Source organism: Phyllostomus discolor, chromosome 3, assembly GCF_004126475.2.
Source record: "Phyllostomus discolor isolate MPI-MPIP mPhyDis1 chromosome 3, mPhyDis1.pri.v3, whole genome shotgun sequence".
NCBI classification, from domain to species: Eukaryota; Metazoa; Chordata; class Mammalia; order Chiroptera; family Phyllostomidae; genus Phyllostomus; species Phyllostomus discolor.
This window is the reverse complement of record NC_040905.2, coordinates 190,636,853-190,659,189: the sequence shown is the minus strand read 5'-3', so window position 1 is coordinate 190,659,189 and position 22,337 is coordinate 190,636,853. Positions and strand designations below refer to the sequence as shown.

General features: G+C 34.2%; 1 protein-coding gene across 1 annotated transcript in view; it reads right to left on the bottom strand.

The window, feature by feature from the left end:
* Positions 1–22,337, bottom strand: part of SMC2 (structural maintenance of chromosomes 2) — a 48,606-nt gene that overhangs the window by 16,180 nt on the left and 10,089 nt on the right. Inside the window, exons 10-18 of the mRNA XM_036021986.1 lie at positions 16,957–17,190; positions 15,146–15,305; positions 14,533–14,650; positions 13,572–13,710; positions 13,062–13,181; positions 10,225–10,429; positions 7,846–7,981; positions 5,537–5,661; positions 633–826 (exon numbers count right to left, since the gene is read on the bottom strand). Coding sequence (XP_035877879.1) covers positions 633–826; positions 5,537–5,661; positions 7,846–7,981; positions 10,225–10,429; positions 13,062–13,181; positions 13,572–13,710; positions 14,533–14,650; positions 15,146–15,305; positions 16,957–17,190 — 1,431 coding nt within the window. The remainder of the gene's footprint in view (positions 1–632; positions 827–5,536; positions 5,662–7,845; positions 7,982–10,224; positions 10,430–13,061; positions 13,182–13,571; positions 13,711–14,532; positions 14,651–15,145; positions 15,306–16,956; positions 17,191–22,337) is intronic.

Sequence of the window (22,337 nt, the reverse complement as noted above, 5' to 3'; positions counted from 1 at the left end):
CTTCCCTAATATAGCTTTTAGTTCATTAGAACATAATTTGTGCACCTACTTAATTACAAAACCATAAGATGGTTAAAAAAACAAATTATGAAGAAAAGTGAAATTGCACAGTGATTCACAGGCCACTGGAGACGGGAAAATCTAGGTTAAATTTCCAGCTTCGGTGCTATCGAAAAGATATAATCAAATACCACAGGTCTACAATTGAATGGCACTTTGTAAATATAACATGATTTGCCCTACATCATTCTCTCAGAATATACATTCACAAAAATGATCAACAAAAGAAATATCAACATTAAATCTCTGATATGACATAGCACCACCACATCATGTAAGTTTTGGTTCACTTTAGAATGAAGCTTTACCAAAAGGCAACTTTGTGCTTTCTCTAAAATTAGGAAGCCAATGCAATTCACACTTATATGACACTCAATTATAAGGTTTTCAGAGAAGACTATACCTTAATTTGACTTATAAGATGTATAATTTAATTTCCTAAAAAAAGCACATCTTGGTTTTAGACTTAGTCATGATGAGTACTGATAAATAAGGCCAACCAATGGTGCTACACCACCTTCAGCTCTGCATTGATCTTGAAAGATCAGTTCCGTTTCAAGAAAGGTTGTTACCTGTTGTTTTTCTTTCATTTTCTTGCTGGAAGCATCTGCTTTTGTTTTGGCACCATCAAGTTTTTTCTGAGCATCCTTGAGCTCTTTCTCTCTTTCAGCTTCTGCATTTTTCATTTTATTTTCCAGTACTTCATATTTTTCTTCTGCTTTTTTTTGAATTTCTTTGGTATTTTTTAAGATCTCCTCACTTTCCTCTGTTCATAAAGTAGACAAACATAGTTAAATGAAGTGCTCCAACGATTAGCAGTCACAGATAATGGCTTACAAATTCAACTTTTAATAGAAGAAATGGTCTGGAAAGGCTAAGGGTTAAAAAAAAAAAAAAAAACAAAACTGTTCCAACCTTATTCCAGAAATGGTGTATTGAAACATAGCTCCTGCACTTGTAAGAGCCATATTTGATTTATCTGAAAATCAATGATGAAATTATTTCCAGTCACATGAAAGTGAGTAATATAAAACTTACCTATTTTAACAAGGTTTTGAAAGTATTTATTAAAAAGTTTACAGACTATCTTTTTTATATACCAGTACGGTTCCTAAAACCAGAACCGAGATGACAATTATATTTTCCCTTCATTGTAGTTGCCAAAAAGCTTATAATTAATTTCATAAGCGAGCTTACTTTGTGTTCTTCATTCATTTACTTTGATTCAAAGAACTTTTATTAAAGAGAAGTATTGTAAGAACATGTCTAGGATGAAGCATAGTAAAAATATTGTCTCTAAATTTATAAGGAAGGAAAGGTAAGACAGAATGAGTATGTAACTGTCACAAGTGACACACTGTGATAGAACCTAGGTGCAAATATAAAATATAACCTTGGATGCCATGATTGCACAATTTCTTGTATCACTGGCTATAGAATACCATTGCTAGAAATCAAAAGATGAACTCCCCCCCAAGAAAACACAAAAAACTGGAAACAAATGAAAAATGGAAATACAAGCTACCAAAATGTATAGAATGTGCAAAAGTAGTTCTAAGAGGGAAGTTCATAGTGATAAATGTCAACATCAAGAAACAAATAAAAATCTCAAAAAAAGATTTCACTTTACACCTCGCTTTTTCTCTAGTTACGAGAGAGAACAAAGACTAAAGTTTGTATAAGGAAGAACATAAGAAAAATCAGAGTGGAAATAGATACAGACTAAAAATACAACAGAAATATAACACTAAGAATTGCTTCTTTGAAAAGGTAAACAAAACTGACAAACTGTTAGATACAGTCACACACATATAAAAGATAGAGGGAAGATTCGAAATAAATAAAATCAGAAAAAGTTACAAAACCAGAAAAAGTTACAACCAATACAAAAATACAAAATATCAGAGACTACTATGACTAATTTTATGTCAACAAATTGGATAACCTATACAACCTAAGAAAATTAAATGGAGAAATATAAAATCTCAAAGGACAAATGACTAGCAATTGGCTGAATCAGTAATCAAAACCTCTTAATAAAAGAATGAAAGTCCAGTACTAGAGGGCTTCACTGATGACTTCTACTGAACACTCAAAGCAGTATTAATGCTAGTTCTTCCTAAACTCTTCCAAGTTCATTTTATGAGGCCAGCGTTACCCTGATACCAAAACCAGACAAGAATGCCACATGAATATTATAGGCCAATATCTCTGATGAATATAAATGCAAAAATCCTCAACAAAAGATAAGCAAACCAAATTCAACAATACAAAGATCATTCCCCTGGGATGCAAGGATGGTTCAACATGTGCAAAACAATGTGATATAACCACATTAACAAAATGAAGGATAAAAATGATATCTCAATGGTACAGAAAAGGTATCAGACAAAATTCAACATCCATTTATGACAAAACTCTCAAGAAAGTATGTGTAAAGGGAATGTACCACAACATAACAAAGGCCATATATGACAAGCCCATAGTTAACATCATAATTAACAGTGAAAAACCTGAAAGCTTTCCTCTAAGATCAGGGACAAAAATGGAGTACCCACTCTCACTATTATTATTCAACATAGTATTGGAAATCTTGACTGGATCAGTTAAGCAAGAAAACGAAAGAAAAGGCATCTACATTGGAAAGAATAAAGTAAAACTGTCATTAATTACAGATGACATACTATATATAGAGATTCCTAAAGACTCTATCAAACAACCTAGAATGAATTAGGTAGAGTTGCAGAGTACAAAATCAATATACTAAAGTCTGTTAACTTTCCTATAAACTAATAAACTATCAGAAAGAAATTTAAAAACAATTCCATTTACAACTGAATCAAAAGAATAATATGTAGGAATAAATTTAACTAGGGAGCTAAAAGACTTGCACAATGAAACTATAAGACATTAATAAAATTAAAGATACCAATAAGTGGAAAAATATTCCATGCTCATAGACTACGAGAATGTTACTACTACTACCTACCTACCAAAGTCACCTAAAAATTCAATACCATCTCTATCAAAATTCCAATGGCATTTTTCACAGAACTAGAATAATTCTAAAATTAGTATGGAACCACAAAAAACCATGAATAGTCAAAGCCATCTTAAGAGTGAAAACAAAGACAGAGGTATCATGCTCCCTGAATTCCAACTATGCCACAGAGCTACAGTGATCAAAACAGTATGGTATTGGCATAAAAACACATACATAGCTCAATGAAACAGGAGACGGAACCCAGAAATTAACACACAAAAATGGTCAACTGATTTACAAGAAAGAAGCCAAGAATATATAAGGAGAAAGGACAATTTCTTTAAAATAAGGTGCTGGGAAAACTGGACTGCCACATGCAGAAGAATGAAATGGGACTGCTAATCTTATACCACACACAAAAATTGGTTGAAGACTTAAACATAAGATCTAAAACCATAAAACTCCCAGGAGAAAACAGGGGGATCTTGGTTGTGAATTTTTGCATTTGACATCAAAAGCAATGCAACAAAAGCAAAAATCAAGGAGGACTACATGAAACTAAAATACCTCTGCGGAGCAAAGAAAACCATCAACAAAATAAAAGACAAACTACTAACTGGGAGAAAATACTGGCAAACCGTATCTGATAAGGGATTCATAACCAAAAATCTATTTAAAAAAATACAATTTAAAATAAAAAACCCAATCCAATTAATAAAATGGGCAGAGCTTCTGAATAGACATTTTCCACAGAAGGCATCAATGGCCAAGCATTACATGAAAAGATGGTCATCATCACTAATCAGGGAACTTCAAATCAAAACCACCATGAGATACCACGTCCACTTTTAAGAATCACTATTATCAAAAAGGCAAGAAATACCAAGTGCTGTCAAGGAAGTGTTGGCACTATGCTGGCAATGTGCATTGGTGCAGCCAATATGGACAACAGTATGGAGGTTCCTCAGAAAGATAAAGATAGCATTACCATAATGATTCAAAAAATCCTCTTCTGGGTCTTTAGCTGAAAATAAAACCCTAACTCAAAAAGATATATGCAATCCCTCACCCTGTTATTGCAGGATTATGCACAACAGACAAGATGTGGGGAAGAACCTAACTGTCCACTGTGGATGAATGGATAAAGAAAATGTCACATACTGCCCTGACTGGTGTGGCTCAGTGGATTGAATGCTGGCCTGTGAACCAGGGGGTCGCCAATTCAATTCCCGGTCAGGGCATGTGCCTGGGTTGTGGACCGGGTTCCCAGCAGGGGGAACATGGGAAGCGGCCACATATTGATGTTTCTTTCCCTTTCTTTCTCTCCACCTTCCCCTCTCTCTAAAAATAAATAAATCTTAAAACAAAAAAAAAAGGAAAGAAAATGTCACACACATGCATGCGAATATTATTCAGCCATGAAAAGGAAGGAAATCTTGATGTTTGTGACAATATGGATGGCCCTTGAGGGCATTAAGCTAGGTGAAATAAGTAAAAACAAAACAAAAATCCCATTTGATCTCACTTATATGTGGAATCTTAACAATGACTACAAAATATCTGAGCTCACAGACCCAAAGAAGAGACGGCAAGAGGTAGGGAGTGGGGGTGTAGGGTGAACAAAATGGGTGAATTTTTTATTTCATAAAAGAAGTAAAAATAGTTGTGGGAAAATAGGTGTGTGAATATTGTCCTAAGGAACAAGAAAAATTAAAACTACTATATACAATTAAATTTTGATTAAAACTGTAAGATAGGTTCTTAAAATTAGGCAAAGAGATAGCTATAAATGAATCAAAACCATAAAAAACCCTTCTGTTTAACAAAATACTATAAATTAAAAAAATTAAAAGACAAACACATAAGCCAAGGATATTAATAATGCAGAAAACTTACAAGAAATCAGAATATGACAACAACAAACTATAAGCAACTCAAGAGAGAAATGGGCAGAAGAAAATTCATAAAAGCAGAAACCAAGGAACACACAATAAATATCCCAAACTTCACCAACAATCAGGGAAATGCAAATTGAAGTGCTAATTAACTATATCTTCACAACAGATTGGAGAATTTTAAAAGTCTAAAAAGGAATAGATTTGGAAAATTGAGAACTTTCATATGCCACTGGTGCAAATGTGTACTGCTACACATGGGCAGAATTTGGCAATAAAGTAATCACAATAGGTAACAATTGAGTAAGTATTAAAGACAATTCAGCCCTGGCTGGTATGGCTTAATGGACTGAGCACCAGACGGTTCGATTCCCACTCAGGGCACATGTCTGGGCTGTGGGTCAGGTCCCCAGTAGGGGGTACTCGAGACAATCACACATTGATGTTTCTCAACCTGTCTTTCTCCCTTCCCCTCTAAAAATAAAAAAAAAAAAATCTTAAAAAATTAAAGATAATTCAAATAAATATATAAAAAAGATCTAAATAACTAAAGTAAGGTTACCAGACATAGATTAAGCACAGAAGTTCTTTATCTTACCAATGGTTTTTTTAAGAGCATCTAATTCTTCTTGTTGCTTGTGATACGAGCTCTGCTGGAGCTTGGTTTGTAATAAATCTGCCTCCTCAGTCTTCACCTCCCACTGCTGTTTGAGTTTGCGATACCTTAGAAAAATAGGTTTGAATGCAATTTTTCTGATTTGAGATATAATTCAACCTATAGGCTTCTTACTTAAAATAAAACTCACATACTATATGTAAACAGTGTAACATGCCACTGGTTACAAGAATAGCTTTGAGTCATCAATTAAATTCAAGTCTGATTTGCTCACTGAAGGTTAACAACTCTAAATGACCAGGATGGACAATAACTACTTATAGAAATACTCTTAATTTTAGAAAACACTAAAAATTATCTTTGAATAAAATACGCTTCTTTAAAAATAATCCCTTTTACTAATCCTTACCAAAAGGAAAAACTCTAAAACAGTCCCGCACCGAAAACCAGATTACTACTATATAACAATTTCACAAAATTTCAAGAACTTGGCTATCTATTAATCTCCACTTTCAAATGTTAAAAAAATAATATTCCCTACATTTTCTAGTAAGACCGATAAAGTATAAAACAAATACTCCCTTGAGTATCTTGCCTGAGACTGCCTGACACCAATTAAAACCATGTTAGTCATTTTTCAATCTTTAAAAAATATAGTTGTAGAAATCTGGGGAAATAAGTTATGTTCCTGATATATATATATGGTCTATGAAGGAATGGCTTTTAGTTGACCCTTCCACTCTCATTTTTTCAAAATCCATTTCCTTTCCTTGACCTCAGTGCCACAATTAGTCTACAAGACAATTCTGCAAAATAAATGATCCAATACTGCTGAACAAAGTTCAGTTCTAAGCCAAATGTGATCAACTCATTGCCTTGCCAGAGCTTGCACATATCTCAGAAAAATTTTGTTGCATTTTTCTCACAGAAAAAGTTGTCAGTTTATGGTTAATTTATGTTACTGAAGGTAAAATGCATGCTTTTACATATGTTTGAAAGAGTGCGTTTTGATACAATTTATGTCTTCAAATAACCACACTGACTGATTATGACAATTTCGATATACAGTGTCCTAGAATTCTTGTTACCATTCTAAGCTTTGATAATGTTAAAGAAGAATGCTAAACATTTACCAAAATATTTCCAGGTTTATTTAATTTTTAAAAATCCTAATTTCAATATTGTAAATCCTGAATAAAATGTTTGATTTTAATTTTATCTCATCCCTGTTTTCCAGCTTCGGAGGGACTGGAAATAATTACAATTCAACTTTCGAATAATGTGCCCTGTAAGCTTGTGGCATTTATACTCTGGAAGCTTTTAAAGCATTAAGGACTCGTCTGCAGGATAACCGCATGTGAGGTTCACTCACATCATTCAGTATTTATTTAAGTGCCATTTTCTCAGCAAGGCCTTCCCTGGACACCCAATTGGAAATTTCAGCACCTGTTTGCCCTGAATAGCTGAAAGATCCTTTCCTGTTACTTTTTTCTAACATGTGTTTTACCAATTTAATTTTTATTTGTTTCCCCAACTATATATATAAAGACAATATGATGGAAGGGATTTATCTATTTGATTCGTCACTGTATTCCAGCTCCTCTAAGAGAATCTGGCACCCAAGAGGAGGCACTCCATAGTGAATAATGTGACAAAAAGGTTACATTCAACAGCATGATCCCAATTTTGAAGATACAATAACATGCATATACCTTGGATCATACCTTGGAACAGAATTTTGAAAATTACACATATATACCTACACCCACACCCACAAAAGAAACACTACAAGGACATGCTTCACACTTTAATTTTAGCAGTAACTATCAGACATAAAACTTGTTTACCTCCTCCACAGGCAAACTAGTGATCTTCAATAGCTACAGGACGGCCACAATGCTGCTAAAGTTAGTGCAGATACCTGGTCAATGCTACACTGTATCACATCAGTTCAAATCAAGGACTCAAGTATCTCTAGCAACCTCCAGATTACCTGTGTGCTCCCCCACCAATCCCTTTGGGGTGCATCCCAAAGGGAAAGGAGAATATTTGGCTATTTTTTTCTTCCCTTTGTTTAATTAGCTTCCCCTAATTTCTTATAACGAAGACATTTTCATTAGAAAAAGTGAATAACTGATAAACAAGTTATTGACTCTATTCAGCTAAAACCAGGGATATTATGAAAAAATCAGAAGCTGTATTACTCTAAATGAATTTGTTTCCCTTTCTACCATGCAAATCTTTGATAAAAAAATATATATGCATGTATCTTAATTTAACAGAAGTCTTACTTTTCAGCAATGTTTTTAAGACCTGCTAATTCCTCTTCTAGAGCCCGTAGCTCATTCTCCTTGACTCTCAGCTTATCTTGAACATCTTTGAGCTCTTGAAACTTCATTAAAATAGAAGCTGCCTGGGATCGAGCACCTGACAGAAGCAAATTGAAAGACACCTTGGACAGTGAGTTATCACATATTTGGTGAACAATAAAAAGTTTTCTAAGAGAATTATACTTAAAATGACTCCATAGCCAATCTTTTATAGTGAGCTTATAAAGCTACAAAATTCACGTCATCATTCAACTCTTGAACTATACATACTTTGTACATAATCCAAGTAGATGTGGTGGATTATTTATTCAAAATACCATATTTTTCGGACTATAAGATGAATTCCCCCAATTTGGGAGGAATAATGGTGGTTAATGCTGCTGTTGAGTTCTGTTTACATTTACATTGGTGAAATACTATGTTATTAAATATTTTACCACATTTTTTGCTTCAAAATTTTTTTCTCTATTTTCCTCCTCTAAAACCTAGGTGCGTCTTATGGTCCAAAAACACGGTAATCACTCCCCCTGCATATAGGGCCCATTCCTCCCAGGCCCATTTTCCTCCCCACTAACATCAGATCGGGTTCAGCCATGTAATTTGCTCTGGTTAACAAGCTGGGAAATACGCCTCTTCTGAAAATAAGCCTTAAGAGACAGCATTTAATTCACCATTATTTCCCTCCTTGCCCATTTCTCCTTCAGCCTGGGTCCCAGAATGAGATTTACATGGAACAGAAACAACTAACGTACAGTTAATGTAGCACAATTATGAAAAAACCTGTCAGCCACACCATAGAGATTTTGGGGGCTGTGTGCTCCCACACCATAGCCTTGTCTGAGCTTTGATACAACAGAGAAAATTGGGCACTTAAGAAGCAACTGTGTTTGTCTGGCAGTAACAGGCTCTTAAATTGGCAAGAAAACTATACGTTTGATAAAAGAATAAAAGGTCAGTTAGCAACGCTATTATGAGTACTTTGTTAATGTGATACGGGGTTACATATTTGCAATCCCTTGGGAACTTCACTGAAATCCAGTTTCTTCTGTTTTAGATAGATATTTACAAATATTTGGTCTACCTTCCAATTATAATAAGTCATCTTATTGTGTACCAGGGAACTTGGTACTTGATCATGGGATTCATTTTGTTGACTCCTATTTTCTTGGCCTAGAGAGAAATGAAGTTAACTTGATATTCTAAGAGGTGTTCTACAACCTCTTGGTTTGGTTAAAGCACAAACTCTGTAATGAGACCACCTAAATTCAAATTCTGAGTTCTTCTGCTTGCCAGTAAGTTATTTAACCACTCTGCACCTTACTCTCTATACCTGTACATTGGAGATGACAATGAAATGCCTACCTCATAGTTGCTATAAGGATTAAATGAGTTAATTATCTAAAGCCCTTAAAGTTGTATAGAATGATAAAAATATTCTATGTCTGCATTTTCTAGTTACCAATTAACCATTTGTGGCTACTAAGCCTTTAAAATATGACTTGTACAACAGAAGAAATTGTTTTTCACTTTAATTAATTTTGATTATTTAATTGAATATAAAGAGCTCTAAGTGGCTAGCAGATACTGTTTGGGGCAGCACAGACTGAGAACACTGTCTGGTACACAGCGAGTGTTATTCAATGTTCATCATTATACGGTCACTTGACACACACCTGAAATTTCAATGGGGCAAATATTAGAACAAGAAGAATATGGTCATTATCTAAGAATTCCTTTCTTAAAGCATTAAAAATGTATGGTCTAGTGTCGCAGGTTTGATTCCCAGCCAGGGTACATATCTGGGTTGCAGGCCATAACCCCCAGCAACTGCACATTGATGTTTCTCTCTCTCTCTCTATCTCCCTCCCTTCCCTCTCTAAAAATAAATAAATAAAATCTTAAAAAAAAAAAGTATGGTCTCAAGGACATACTGTTTTACTTTTTGCAGGAGCAGTGGCATATACACAAATTAGAAGTTAACATATTTCCTAAAGGAGAAATGGGTAGTTAAGCTAAAAGGGTACTGAATAAAAAGACTTCATTTCCCAGTGACTAAAGTATCCTAATAGGGCAAAAAGCAAAAGAAAATAAACAAATAATAATATACTTACCCGACGAATAAAAAATACTATAGGATCGATTCCTAGACTACAGCTCCTTGAGGACTGTGACACCACATAATCTCTCAATATTAATTAATACCTGTCACATGGTAGGTATCCAAAAGAAAACCCAATCCCTAGATTAGGAATAAAACTCTGGATTAAGTTATTAATCTATTAATAACTCCATTTCTATTTACCACACAGAATTATGAAGACAAAATGATATAAAACCTACCTCCACTCAATGTCCCGTGAGGATCAAATACCTCACCTCCTAGAGTTACAGTTCTAGTCATTATCCTTTTATCGAAGGCTACTTTTTTTGCATTATCCATACTGTCACAAACAAACGTTGTTCCAAAGACAAATTCCATTGCTTTCTGAAGTTCTGGTTTGTATTCAACCAGGGAAAGAGCCACATGAACATTGTCAGGGCCAACCTGTGTGAAAACAGATATGTCACAGAACATACTACTGCTTTCCTTTCGAAAACTATTTTACAACATAGTAAGAACTGCTATAATAGAAATTTAGGTAATTCTAGCACTACAATTCCTTTGAACTTTCTAAAATGTTACAGAAACCTGAAGAGTTTTATAAAAAAACATCGAATTTGAACACTACTGTGAAGTAAAATACTTAGCTGAAGAACCAAGCATCACAAGAGTTCCTATCAAGCGGGAGCCACTACCAAGTTTCTAAATACAAAAAAGACTATTCAGGCATACTTTCTTAATTAAAGTATAGCAACTGCTGGATCAACACTATGACATCAAATATTTTGTTTCAATTTTTTGGTAGTATGATTGTTCCTCAAGTGAATACTTTTTCATTAAAATTAAACATGCTAGGGCAACCACCTGCCAGTTATAAAAATAAAAATACAATAATTGAGAGTAAAAAAAGAAAACTTTTTAATCCCTCTGTCCTATATTTTGACCTAACTGTCTCTTCTCAACTTTTGACAGAGAGGTGCTCTTAAAAAATTCATCCAGAATACTGGACATAAGTCTACTCCAGGAAACCTGGGACACATGTCACCCTAACTACGGTATACAATATTTTGCAGTTAATTGTCTTTCAGTTTTTTTCCTCCTGAAAATGGAGCTACAAGATAAATAGCACATTATCCCTACTTATAGATGGGAAAACTAAGGCTCAGAGAAAGTTTAGTGTCTACTTCTGCCCATCTTTTTCAAAAATTAAGCATTCTTTATGAAGCTTGGCAATAGCAGCAGTCAAAATAAAGGCAGCTCTATAGAACACATGCTCCGCACCGTACCCTGACACAGCAGCTACCATTGAACACATCTGGCTAAGGGATCTGGGCTGTTACTTGAAATCCCAATCTACTTCTAATACTGGTGCTTGACCTAAGGCTGAAATAACTTCCAAAGCTTTTGAAGTAAAAAAAAAAATACTAATGAACAATACCACCTTTCAATTTCTGTGCATTCATCTTCTACCTCCTGACAGTGCATAGGATCAACACAATTGTACTTTGAAATAATTTTCACTGAAAGCTTCTCAATTTCAGGAAGTACACTGAATATCTATTTAGTATCTTAACTACAAATGCACTACTAGGTTTCATGGAACATTCTTTTCAACTCATGCACTTGAAATGACTACTCAAAAATAAACTTATGACTGCTGATGAATGTTTGAATTCCTATTTCTACTATTCAACCGTAATAGCCTTTTAAATTAATTTCCTTATACCTGTAGCCATACCACTTCAGATACACCTTAGCAGCTGACTGGCTCAATATCTCAGTCATGAGTTTTGAATGGCCATAGACTGGAAGGCAATCTGGGAGAACTCTGAGAATCTATTCTGCAAGTCTAATAGATACCTTCCATTATGGTTCTTGGTATGGACAGCTTAAGAATGGCATAAACAAACAAACAAAAAACAAAAAACAACAACAACTGAACAATTCTGGTATTTATGAACTCTGTAATTCAAATTACTAAGAAAATAGAAATTTAATACAATCCAATGCCACTTAATGACAGGGATATGTTCTAAGAGATATATTGTCAGGTGATTTCATCATTGTGCAAACATCGTCCAGTGTTACTGACACAAGCCTAGACTGTATAGTATAGCCTATACAACTAGCCTTATGATCTGTAGGGAAGGAAAAATAGTTTCCCCTTTACCCTTCTGGGTTTTTGGCTGAGGGATCCCTATAAAAAATATTAACAGGAGAAAAAACCCCAAAGTTTAATAACATATATACCTACTATACACAAGAGTAACTTCAAAATGGCTCAAGCCTTCACCTTAAATACCATCTACAGTGCAAGACAAAAGATGATGCTGGGGGTGAGGAGAGCCAGTTATGGGAGATTACCAGAAAAAGCACAGGAAACAAAGGTAAGGTTCCTACGCAGATTTAATTCCGTGTCTCCTGCACTGATAGGAGTTCCCAGAGATAAGGTCAGCCCCATCTACCTGATATAGAGGAAGGCACCCTTAAAATGGAGATATCCCTTACAAATGTAAATATTTTTTTACAAAGGGTAACTTCCACGTCCTTCCCAGAACTTTTCCTAGGCCTGCAGTTTAAAATTAACAAGCCTAAAATAATTGTTATGCCAAATAGACATATTTGGGGGTGAAATATTGTTTCCCCATAGCTTCTAGGCTACAAACCTGTGCAGCATGTTGCTATATGGAATACTGTAGGCAACTGTAAAAAAATGCTAAATATTTGTGTATTATGCTTTGCTGTGACATTACTAAGGCTAGGACTTCACTATAGTTCCATTATAATCTCACAGGACCAGGGACTTATATAGGGCCCTTTGTTAACTGGAATGTCTTTATGGGGTGAGTGACTGCATTTACTACCACCTGAAGTCATATGACTTGACTTAAGAATTAGACATTCTAATACTACAACTTGGAAACATCAAAGGGAGTTTTAGCCTTACAACATCTTTATTCTCTTTCCATCTGATTTCACAAACACCAACTCTATGTTTTATTATCTTAATTTTTTAAGCATGGTGACAATAAAATTTTGTGGTTCTGCAAAGAGAGAGATAAAGTATAAAACTTACAAGATTCTGAGCAATCCTCAGAGTTTCTGGAGCAATACATGAGGCTGAAATTTTATTGAGTGGAATTATGGTGTATCGACGCTTCAATTCCCCCTTTTCTAGAAGCTTTTTTCCAGTAATCTAAAACATTGTGCATGTGAAATAAAAAACACATACGTATTATTAATGACAGAAAACATTCAAATGGAAAAGTAAACATTTAGGAATCCAAAATCAATTAAATGTTTAGTAGTACCTACTATACTAAACAATTCAGAGTCTAAGATTGATAATATGCTTTCTGGATTCCCAAGTAAGCATGAAACTTTCTCTGAAATACAGATAATCAAATATAATAATAACCAATAATATAGTAAAAGTGTCATTAACTGAATAGTTTTACTTTCTATCTTTATAAGGTATAAGCAACCTTGGGAGAAGCTTCAAACATCAAGTACCCAAATCTTCTAGCAGCACATGATTTCCAAGCTGACCAGCAATTATAAATTTACTTTATTAAAATCAATTTACCTCTGTGTCTACTACAACATTGTAAAGTCGTTCCCCAGCCACCAATTCTAAAGCTGTGGTTGCAGAGGTATCTTTCACATTAATCAGAGAGGCTACAAGTCCTTTCACACAATTTCTGTTCCAGTTCTTCTCTGGATCCCTAAAACAGAAGTTACAAAAATTAATCTAGGATAGAAAAATAGAAAAAGTTGTGTGTAAATTAATACTCAGAAGCTTTCTGACAACATATTAAATTAAAAGCAGAAGACTCATACAGCATTAACAAAACAAAAATATTTTAAATGTCCCTGATGACTACCCAGCAATTGCTTCTAAATCAATCAATAGCTCTTTTTAGTGTCAAAAAGAACTCAGACTCTCTAATCTTTGTAATACAGGGTCTGGCACAAATAATACCCCTTTGTTATTACAAAATCTTTTATTACAAAATCTTACGCATGTAATTCTGTAACATAACAATATCATACTCAAGCACACCATATGACATTTTAGGTTAAATGTTCAAATCAAAACTATAAATTACTACACCCATATTATTACCCTACCAACCACATTCAAGCAGGCCTTACTTCTGCCAGACCCTGTACATATGTTACCGTAGCAGTTCATGAAAAATTCCCATGTAGGAAATCAAACTGTAAAATGTTAGGTATTTAACATTAATGATAGCAAAACTTTAAAGAAATTTGGGACTGGGATTAAATTCCTCTCATTTTGGTTTTAAGATTGGTGGCATTAACAGCCATTAAATTTCACAAGAAAGAATTTCCTCTGTCCACATCTGAAACATTTCAATAAACATTTAAGGAAAAAATACCAATTAAGGTAAAAGCAGTTTATGATAATTTTCATATGAAAACATTAATGTCCATGAAATTTCAATTTTCAGATTGTCTTCCAGCCAAAATAAAAATGTATCTTGGTTATTACTACGTTAAAATTGAAGATTTAAATCTCTTACCTGTAGGCAAATTGAAGATTAGGAAATCTGGCCAGTAGAGCTTCATATGTTTCTTTCAGTCTACTGATATCACGGGTTAGCTGCCTTTGCTTTCCCAGAAGGCTTTCCTCCTTGTTTTCTAAAGAGTAAAATCGTAAGTAAATTAAAACCAAATGAAAAATTTGGTTTAAAAATTAAAATAGTCTACTGTCTGAAGGAAAATATTAGTAACCTCCATTTCTGAAGCATTTCTACAAGCAAAATACAAATTTCTGTTAAGTAAAAAGCATGCTTAACATTCAAATTTCTGTCAAGTGTCAAGGACAGATTTCTGATAATACATCTTCCATTCCAAAAACAACATAGGAACTGAATGCCTACGTATATAAGAATATAAAAATGACGTTTTTGAGTTTTCAAGTGATACTTCAGACTAAATGAAGTGGGAAATTCTAAATAGTGAGTTTTCAAACATTCAAAGCACTGTTTTATAGTTAGGTATATTTGTGACTATATTTACAAAGTTTCTTATACTAGTACCCAATTTTCCTACTTGCTATTTCGTTTATTTATAGTTGTTTCTATCAACAGTCACAACCTCCTAATTAGCTAATAGCACACTTTAAAAGCAAACCTTCATAATTTAGCTTTTTCATTTCAGCTTCAAGTTTTTCTTTAAGTTTCTTCACAGCTTCTAAAGCTTCCTGATCCTTCCGGTAGCCACTATCCATCTTCTTAACTTCAGCTTGTTTAGTCTTTAATTCTTGTTGGGCATGTTTCAACTTCATCTGAGCCTGCAAAGAAAAATGTAACAGACTACCTGAGGCAGATGATGCGAGTGATGCTCACAGGTTCAGACTGGTTTAAGAGAATCAGCCTTAAAAATGCAACCGGTCACTTGGATTAATCTCAACAGAACAATCATTTCGCAAAATTTTCTCAAAAACCTACTCCAAGTAAAAACTAATATATTCTTAATATAAATCATTAAGTAATTTGCCATTTAAGTCCATATTTTTAATATTTGTAAAGTATGACATTAACGCGTTCAAAATTATTTCAAAGAATACTTCTCATTGGCTGGTTACATTAAAAACACAATAGAAAGCTAAAATCCTAACTTTAGTTCTCTTCCTTTCCACTGAGATTGTGCTTGTGTGTATTTGTGTCGTCCCAAAAGAGGAGAAGCTATATTGAGCTACCAGAAACAACATTACATAAAAAAGGGAAGTTAAACTGACTGTAATTTAAATGCAAGGAGTCTGCTATTTAAATGCTGGTTTATGTAATTGAGCACTATTCCTTAAAACCATGAACTAGTATTCTAAGCCTGTACAGCTATATCTTACCTCATAAACTGAATAATAATGGACTTTTCCAAATACAAAATAAGTTTTCAGAAAAACTGAGAGGACTTTAAAGTTTTTCTGCTACTGACATTTTTTTGTGAAAATTTTTGTGACCATGGTAGTTGAATGAAAAAGTGGCAACTATGTAATAGAAAACCTTGAAGAGGTTTAATACACACAACTCACACCTGCATATATTGTTAGAGCCCAGTCCTCCATTAAAAAAGTACTAAAATACTGTGTGACTATACATTTTTTTCTATCACAATTCTTGTATTCACAGGATTTTAAGTTGCACAACTACCTCAACAAATTTGAAAACCATTCTAGAAGACTGACAAGCCTTTGAAGATTATGAAATCAGAATAGGAAAACCAAAGAATAGAATGGGGATAAAAGGTAGAGATACTTTCAAAGAGTATGTAGTAAAGTTTCAGAAGCAAGGTTTTACCCTGGCTGGCGTAGCTCAGTGGATTGAGCGCGGGCTGCGAACCAAAGTGTCGCAGGTTCGATTCCCAGCCAGGGTCCATGCCTGGGTTGCAGGCTATAACCTCCAGCAACCATACATTGATGTTTCTCTCTCTCTCTCTATTTCCCTCCCTTCCCTCTCTAAAAATAAATAAATAAAATCTTAAAAAAAAAAAAAAAAAAAGCAAGGTTTTAAGGACTAGATGTGGTGGGCACAGAAATGGAGAGGATGCTTTTCTTTTCCTGTTAAGACTTAGTACTTCAAGTTTATGATGTCAATAAATGCAGTAAAAAATAAAAATAAAAAATAAAAATAGATCGACTAACCTCAAATATTCCATACATTGATAGAGACAGAATAAAGAATTTATTGCACTAACAATTTCAATTAACCTATAAAAAGGGATTTTAGGTTTTAAAGTATTTTAAATTATCAATATTTAGCGATCAACATATTTGAATTTCACTGTATTAGATGCTACAGAGTAGCTGAATAAAGTAAATAAGTTCCCTGACATTGATCAGATTATTCTTTAATATTTTATAACGGTTGTCGAAGCATAAATGTGAAGTATCTTCTCAAAAACAAAAAGTAATCACACAGAGCTCCATTCATGTCTACATTTACCTGTTTGGCTTCAGTCTGGGCTTTACTTATATCATTTTTACAGGCCATCATCTGACCAGCGAGAGTTGCTTCTGTTCCATCTTCATTACTGGACAGCCCGGCAGAGACGGCGTTGAAATGCTGCTGTGCTGCAGCCAGTGCTTCGGCATCTTTAGCACTTGCCTCTTGAAGGGTGCTCAGCCCATCTGTTATCTTTTTAACCTCTTTTTCCTTTGCTGCTAAAGTTTTGGAATCCTTTAGGAAGTACAGGTTTTAGATCGTTAATTATATTTTAGGAAAAACATCCATTTTCTTACAAACACGTACACTTATGTCATCAAATTTCATAGAAATTTGAAGTGGGCATGGTAAGAAGAAAAACAATTTAACCATTACTTTAAATACTGTATTCCCATTTTGAAATTTGCCCTCTGTTTTCAGGATGAATGTATTCGTTATCTTTCTAGAAACACTTTAGTATATTACAGAAAAATGTGAAAATAAATGGAAAGATATTTCATACAAATGGAAATGAAAAAAAAGACTGGAGTAGCAATACTTTTATCAGACAAAATAGACTTTAAAACAAAGGCTACGGTTAGTATTACGAGAGACAAAGAAGGGCATTTCATAATGATAGAACAATGAACACAAGAGCATATGACTCTTGTAAACATCTATGCACCCAACATAACACTTAAATATATAAAGCAAATACTGATGGACCTAAAGGGAGAGATCGACAGTAATAAAGTCATAATTGGAAACTTGAACACCTCAATGACATCATGAATAGATCATCCACACATCAAATCAATATGGAAAAGTGGCATTAAATGACACATTAGATCAGATAGGTGTACTTGATATTTTTAGAGCATTTCACAAAAGAGCAGTAGGATATACATTCTTTTCAAATGAACATAAAACATCTTCTAGGATAGACCACATGTTAGGACACAAAACAAGTTTCAATAAATTTAAGAAGACTGAAATCATATCAAGCATCTTCTATGACCACATGGTATGAAACCATAAATCTATTACAACAAAAAAACTGAAAACACACAAATACATGAAAGCTAAAATGCTATAAACAACACATGGGTTAACAACAAGATCAAGGAAGAAATCAAAAGGTATCTTTGGGATGCTCCACCTTTTGGCATCTCTGGGCCACACTGGAAGAAGAAGAGTTGTCTTTGGCCACATGTTAAATACACAAGCACTAACAAAAACTGATGAGCAAAAAAAGGTTTTAAGTAAATTTATGATTTTGTGTCTGGATGCATTCACAGCCATCCTGGGCTGTATGTGGCCCACACACGACAGGGTTGGACACCCCAAAGTCAAATGAAAATGAAAACCAGACAAACCAAAATTTATGGGAGGTAGCTAAAGTAGTTGTAAGAGGGAAACTCACATGAATGCAAGCCTAACCTCAAGAAACAAGAAAAATCTCAAATATTAACGATCTAATCTTACACCTAAAGGAACTAGAAAAATAATTAAACAAAGACCAAAGTGAGTAGAAGGAAGGAAGTAATAAATATCAGAGTGGAAATAAACAAAATATAGTATAAAAGAAAATCAATGAAACCAAGAGCTGGTTCTGTGAAAACATAAACAGAATTGATAAACCTTTAGCTGGACTCCTTAAGAAAAAGACAGGACCCAAATAAATAAAATCATTAATAAAAGGTAAGTGATACCTGACACCACAGAAATACAAAGGATTAAAAGAAAGTATTACAAACAACTATATGCCAACAAATTGGACAATCTGGATGAAATGGATAAATTCCTAGGAACATACAATCTTTCAAGATCGAATCTGGAGCCCTGGCTGGTGTAGTTCAGTGGACTGAGTGCCGGCCTGCAAACCAAATGGTCACAGGTTCGATTCCCAGTCAGGGCACTGGGATATCTGGGTTGCTGGCCAGGTCTCCAGTAGGGGGAGCGCGGGAGGCAATCACACAGTGATGTTTCTCTCCCTCTCTTTTTCCCTCCCTTCCCCCTCTCTAAATAAATAAAATCTTTATTAAAAAAAAAAAAAAAAAGATTAAGCCCTGGCTGGTGTAGCTCAGTGGATTGAGCGCGGGCTGGGAACCAAAGTGTCCCAGGTTCGATTCCCAGCCAGGGTGCATTCCTGGGTTGCAGGCCATAACCCCCAGCAACCGCACATTAATGTTTGTTTCTCTCTCTCTCTCTCTCTCTCTCTCTCCACCCCCTCTTCCCTCTCTAAAAATAAATAAATAAAATCTTAAAAAAAAAAAAAAAGATTGAATCTGGAGAAAACAAGCCCTGTACAGACATATAACTACCAATAAATTCAAATCAATAATCAAAAAACTCCCAGAAACATAAGTGCTGGACTAGATGGTTCTGCAGATGGAGTCTCCAAAAACATTCAAAGAATTAATACCTATCCTCCTCAAGCCACTCCAAAAATTGAATTTGATGGAAAGCTTCCAAATTCATTTTTAAGGCAACCATTACCAATACCAAAACCAGACAAAAACACTACAAAACCCCCACAAAATTAAAGGTCAATTTTTCTCACAAATTTAGCTGCGAAAATCCCCCAAATAATATTATATTAGCAAATCAAATTCAGTTGTACTTTAAAAAGATTATAGAACACGATCAAGTGGGATTTATTCATGGATGCAAAGTTGGTACAATATCCACAAATCAATTAAAAAGATATACCACATACACAAAATAAAGGATAAAAATCATATGATCAAATGGTGTATATTTGACATAATCTAACATCTACTTATGATCAAAACTCTCAGCCAAGTGGGGATAGAAAGACCATACCTCAAAAATATAAAGGCCACACAGGAAAAACAAAGCTAATGTCACACTCAATGGTGAAAGCTGAAAGTTTTCCAACTTCAGAAGGAACAAGGCAAGGGGGCCCACTCTCACCACTTCTATTTAACAAAGTACTGGAAGTCCTAGCCAGATTAATTAGGCAAGAACAAGAAATAAAAAGCATCCAAATTGGAAAGAAAGACATTAAACTGTCATTTCTTGAAGATGACTTAATACTTTACATAACCCTAAAGATTTCACCAAAAAAACATTTGAATAATAAATGAATTAAGTACAATAGCAAGATACAAAATTAATATTCAGAAATAGATTGCATTTTTATACATCAATAACGGACTATCAGAAAGAGAAATTAAGAACACAATCCCGTTTCCAATTGTATAATAAAATAACTAGGAATAAATTTAACTAAGGAGATAAATAACCTGCAGTCAAAAAACTATGACACTGAAGAAATCAAAGAAAATGAAAATACAAATAAATGGAAGGATATTGTGTTCATGGGTAGAAAGAATTCACATAATTAAAATGACCTTATTATCCAAAGCAATCTACTTGATTCAGTACAATCTCTATCAAAATATCAATAGCATTTTAAACAGAACTAGAACAAATAATCTTAAAACTTATGTGGAACCAGAAAAGACACCAAACAGCCAAAGCAATCTTGAGAAAGAACAAAGTTGGAGGCATCAAGCGACCTGCCTGATATGAAACTATACTACAAGGCTATATTAATCAAAACAGCATGGTACTGATATAAAAAGAAACACATAGATAAAAAGAACAGATTAGAGACCCCAGAAATAAAATGAGACATAGACGGTCAATTAATCTATGGCAAAGGAGGCAAGAATATACAATTGGATAAAGATACTCTTCAATATATGGTGTAGGGAAAATGGGACAGGTACATGCGTAAAAAAAAGAAAAAGAAACCACTGCTTTCTTATACCACCTACAAGAATAAACTCGAGATCAATTAAAGTTTTAAACGTAAGACCCTAAACCATAAAAATCCTGTAAGAAAACAAAGGCAGTAAACTCTTGTGACATCACTCTTAGCAATATTTTGGAGGTACTTCTCCTTGGGCAAGGGAAACAAATGAAAATAAACAAATGGGACTACTTGAAACTAAAACTTTTTTCACAGCGAAAGAAACCACCAAGAAAAATTAAAAGACAACCTATTCAATGAAAGAACATACTCACCAATGATACATCAGATCACATGATAAGGAGTTAATATTCAAAATTTATAAAGAACCCACACAAATCAACACCAAAAGCACAAACAATCCAATTAACAAAGGGGACCTGAATATACACTTCTCCAAAGAGGACATACATACTGCCAACAGACATATGAAAAGATGCTCAATGTCACTAATAGAGAAATGAAAATGAAAACTGCAGTACGATATCACTTCACACCTGTTAGAATGGCTATCATCAATAAATCCACACACAAGTGTTGGAAAGGATGTGGAAAAAAGGAAATCCTTGTGCACTGTTTGCAGCATTGTAAATTGGTGCAGCCACTATAAAAAACAGTACAAGGGGCCTCAAAAAATTAAAACTAGAACTACCATATGACCCAGCAATCCCATTGCTACTGTGTATTTATCCAAAGAAACCCAAAACACAAATTTGAAAAGATATGCACCCCTATTTCATTGCAGCATTACTTACAATAGCCAAGATATGGAAGCAATCTAAGATTTCCATAGTAGACAAATGGATAAAAATATGATATATATACATATGTGTATGTGTGTGTATATATAGTATATATAATGGAATATTACTCAGCCATAAAAAAGAATGAGATTTTGCCATCTGCTACAACATGGATGGACCTAGAGGGTATCATGCTAAGTAAGTCAGAGAAAGACAAATACCACATGATTTCACTTATATGTGGAATCTAAGTAAACAAACAAAACAGAAACTAATTCATACTTGCCAGATGGGAGGGCAGTTTGGGGGATGTGTAAAAAAGGTGAAGAGATTAAGAAGTACTAATTGGCAGTTATAAAAATATTTGCAGGGATGTAAAGTAGAGCATATGAACTATGTCCATAATATTGTAATAACTATGTATTGTGTCAGGTAGATATAAGACTTATTAAGTTGAATACCTTGTAAGTTATATAAATGTCTAATCACTATTTTGTGCCTGAGACAAATACAATATTGTATGTCAACTGCAACTTAAAAATTAAAAAAAAACCCAAATAATCCAATTAAAACAACAAAGAAATGTCACCTTTTTGCTGAACCAATCCCAGTGGCCTCCTACGTCACTGGAAATATAGGTCAAAGTCCTTCACGCTGCCTTATAAAACTACATGTAAACCTACATCTCATTACCTTTATGCATTCCTCTACTTAGTGTGAACCAACCACACTGAGATGTCTTTGTTTTTCCAATACCTTAGGCCTTGGGGGACTTCTGCCTGGACCATCTTTGCCCACAGCCTCCCAATTTTTCTAGATGGTTCTCTGACTTCATTTTGGTCTTTAAGAAACACCACCCTCTCTATGAAATTTTCAAT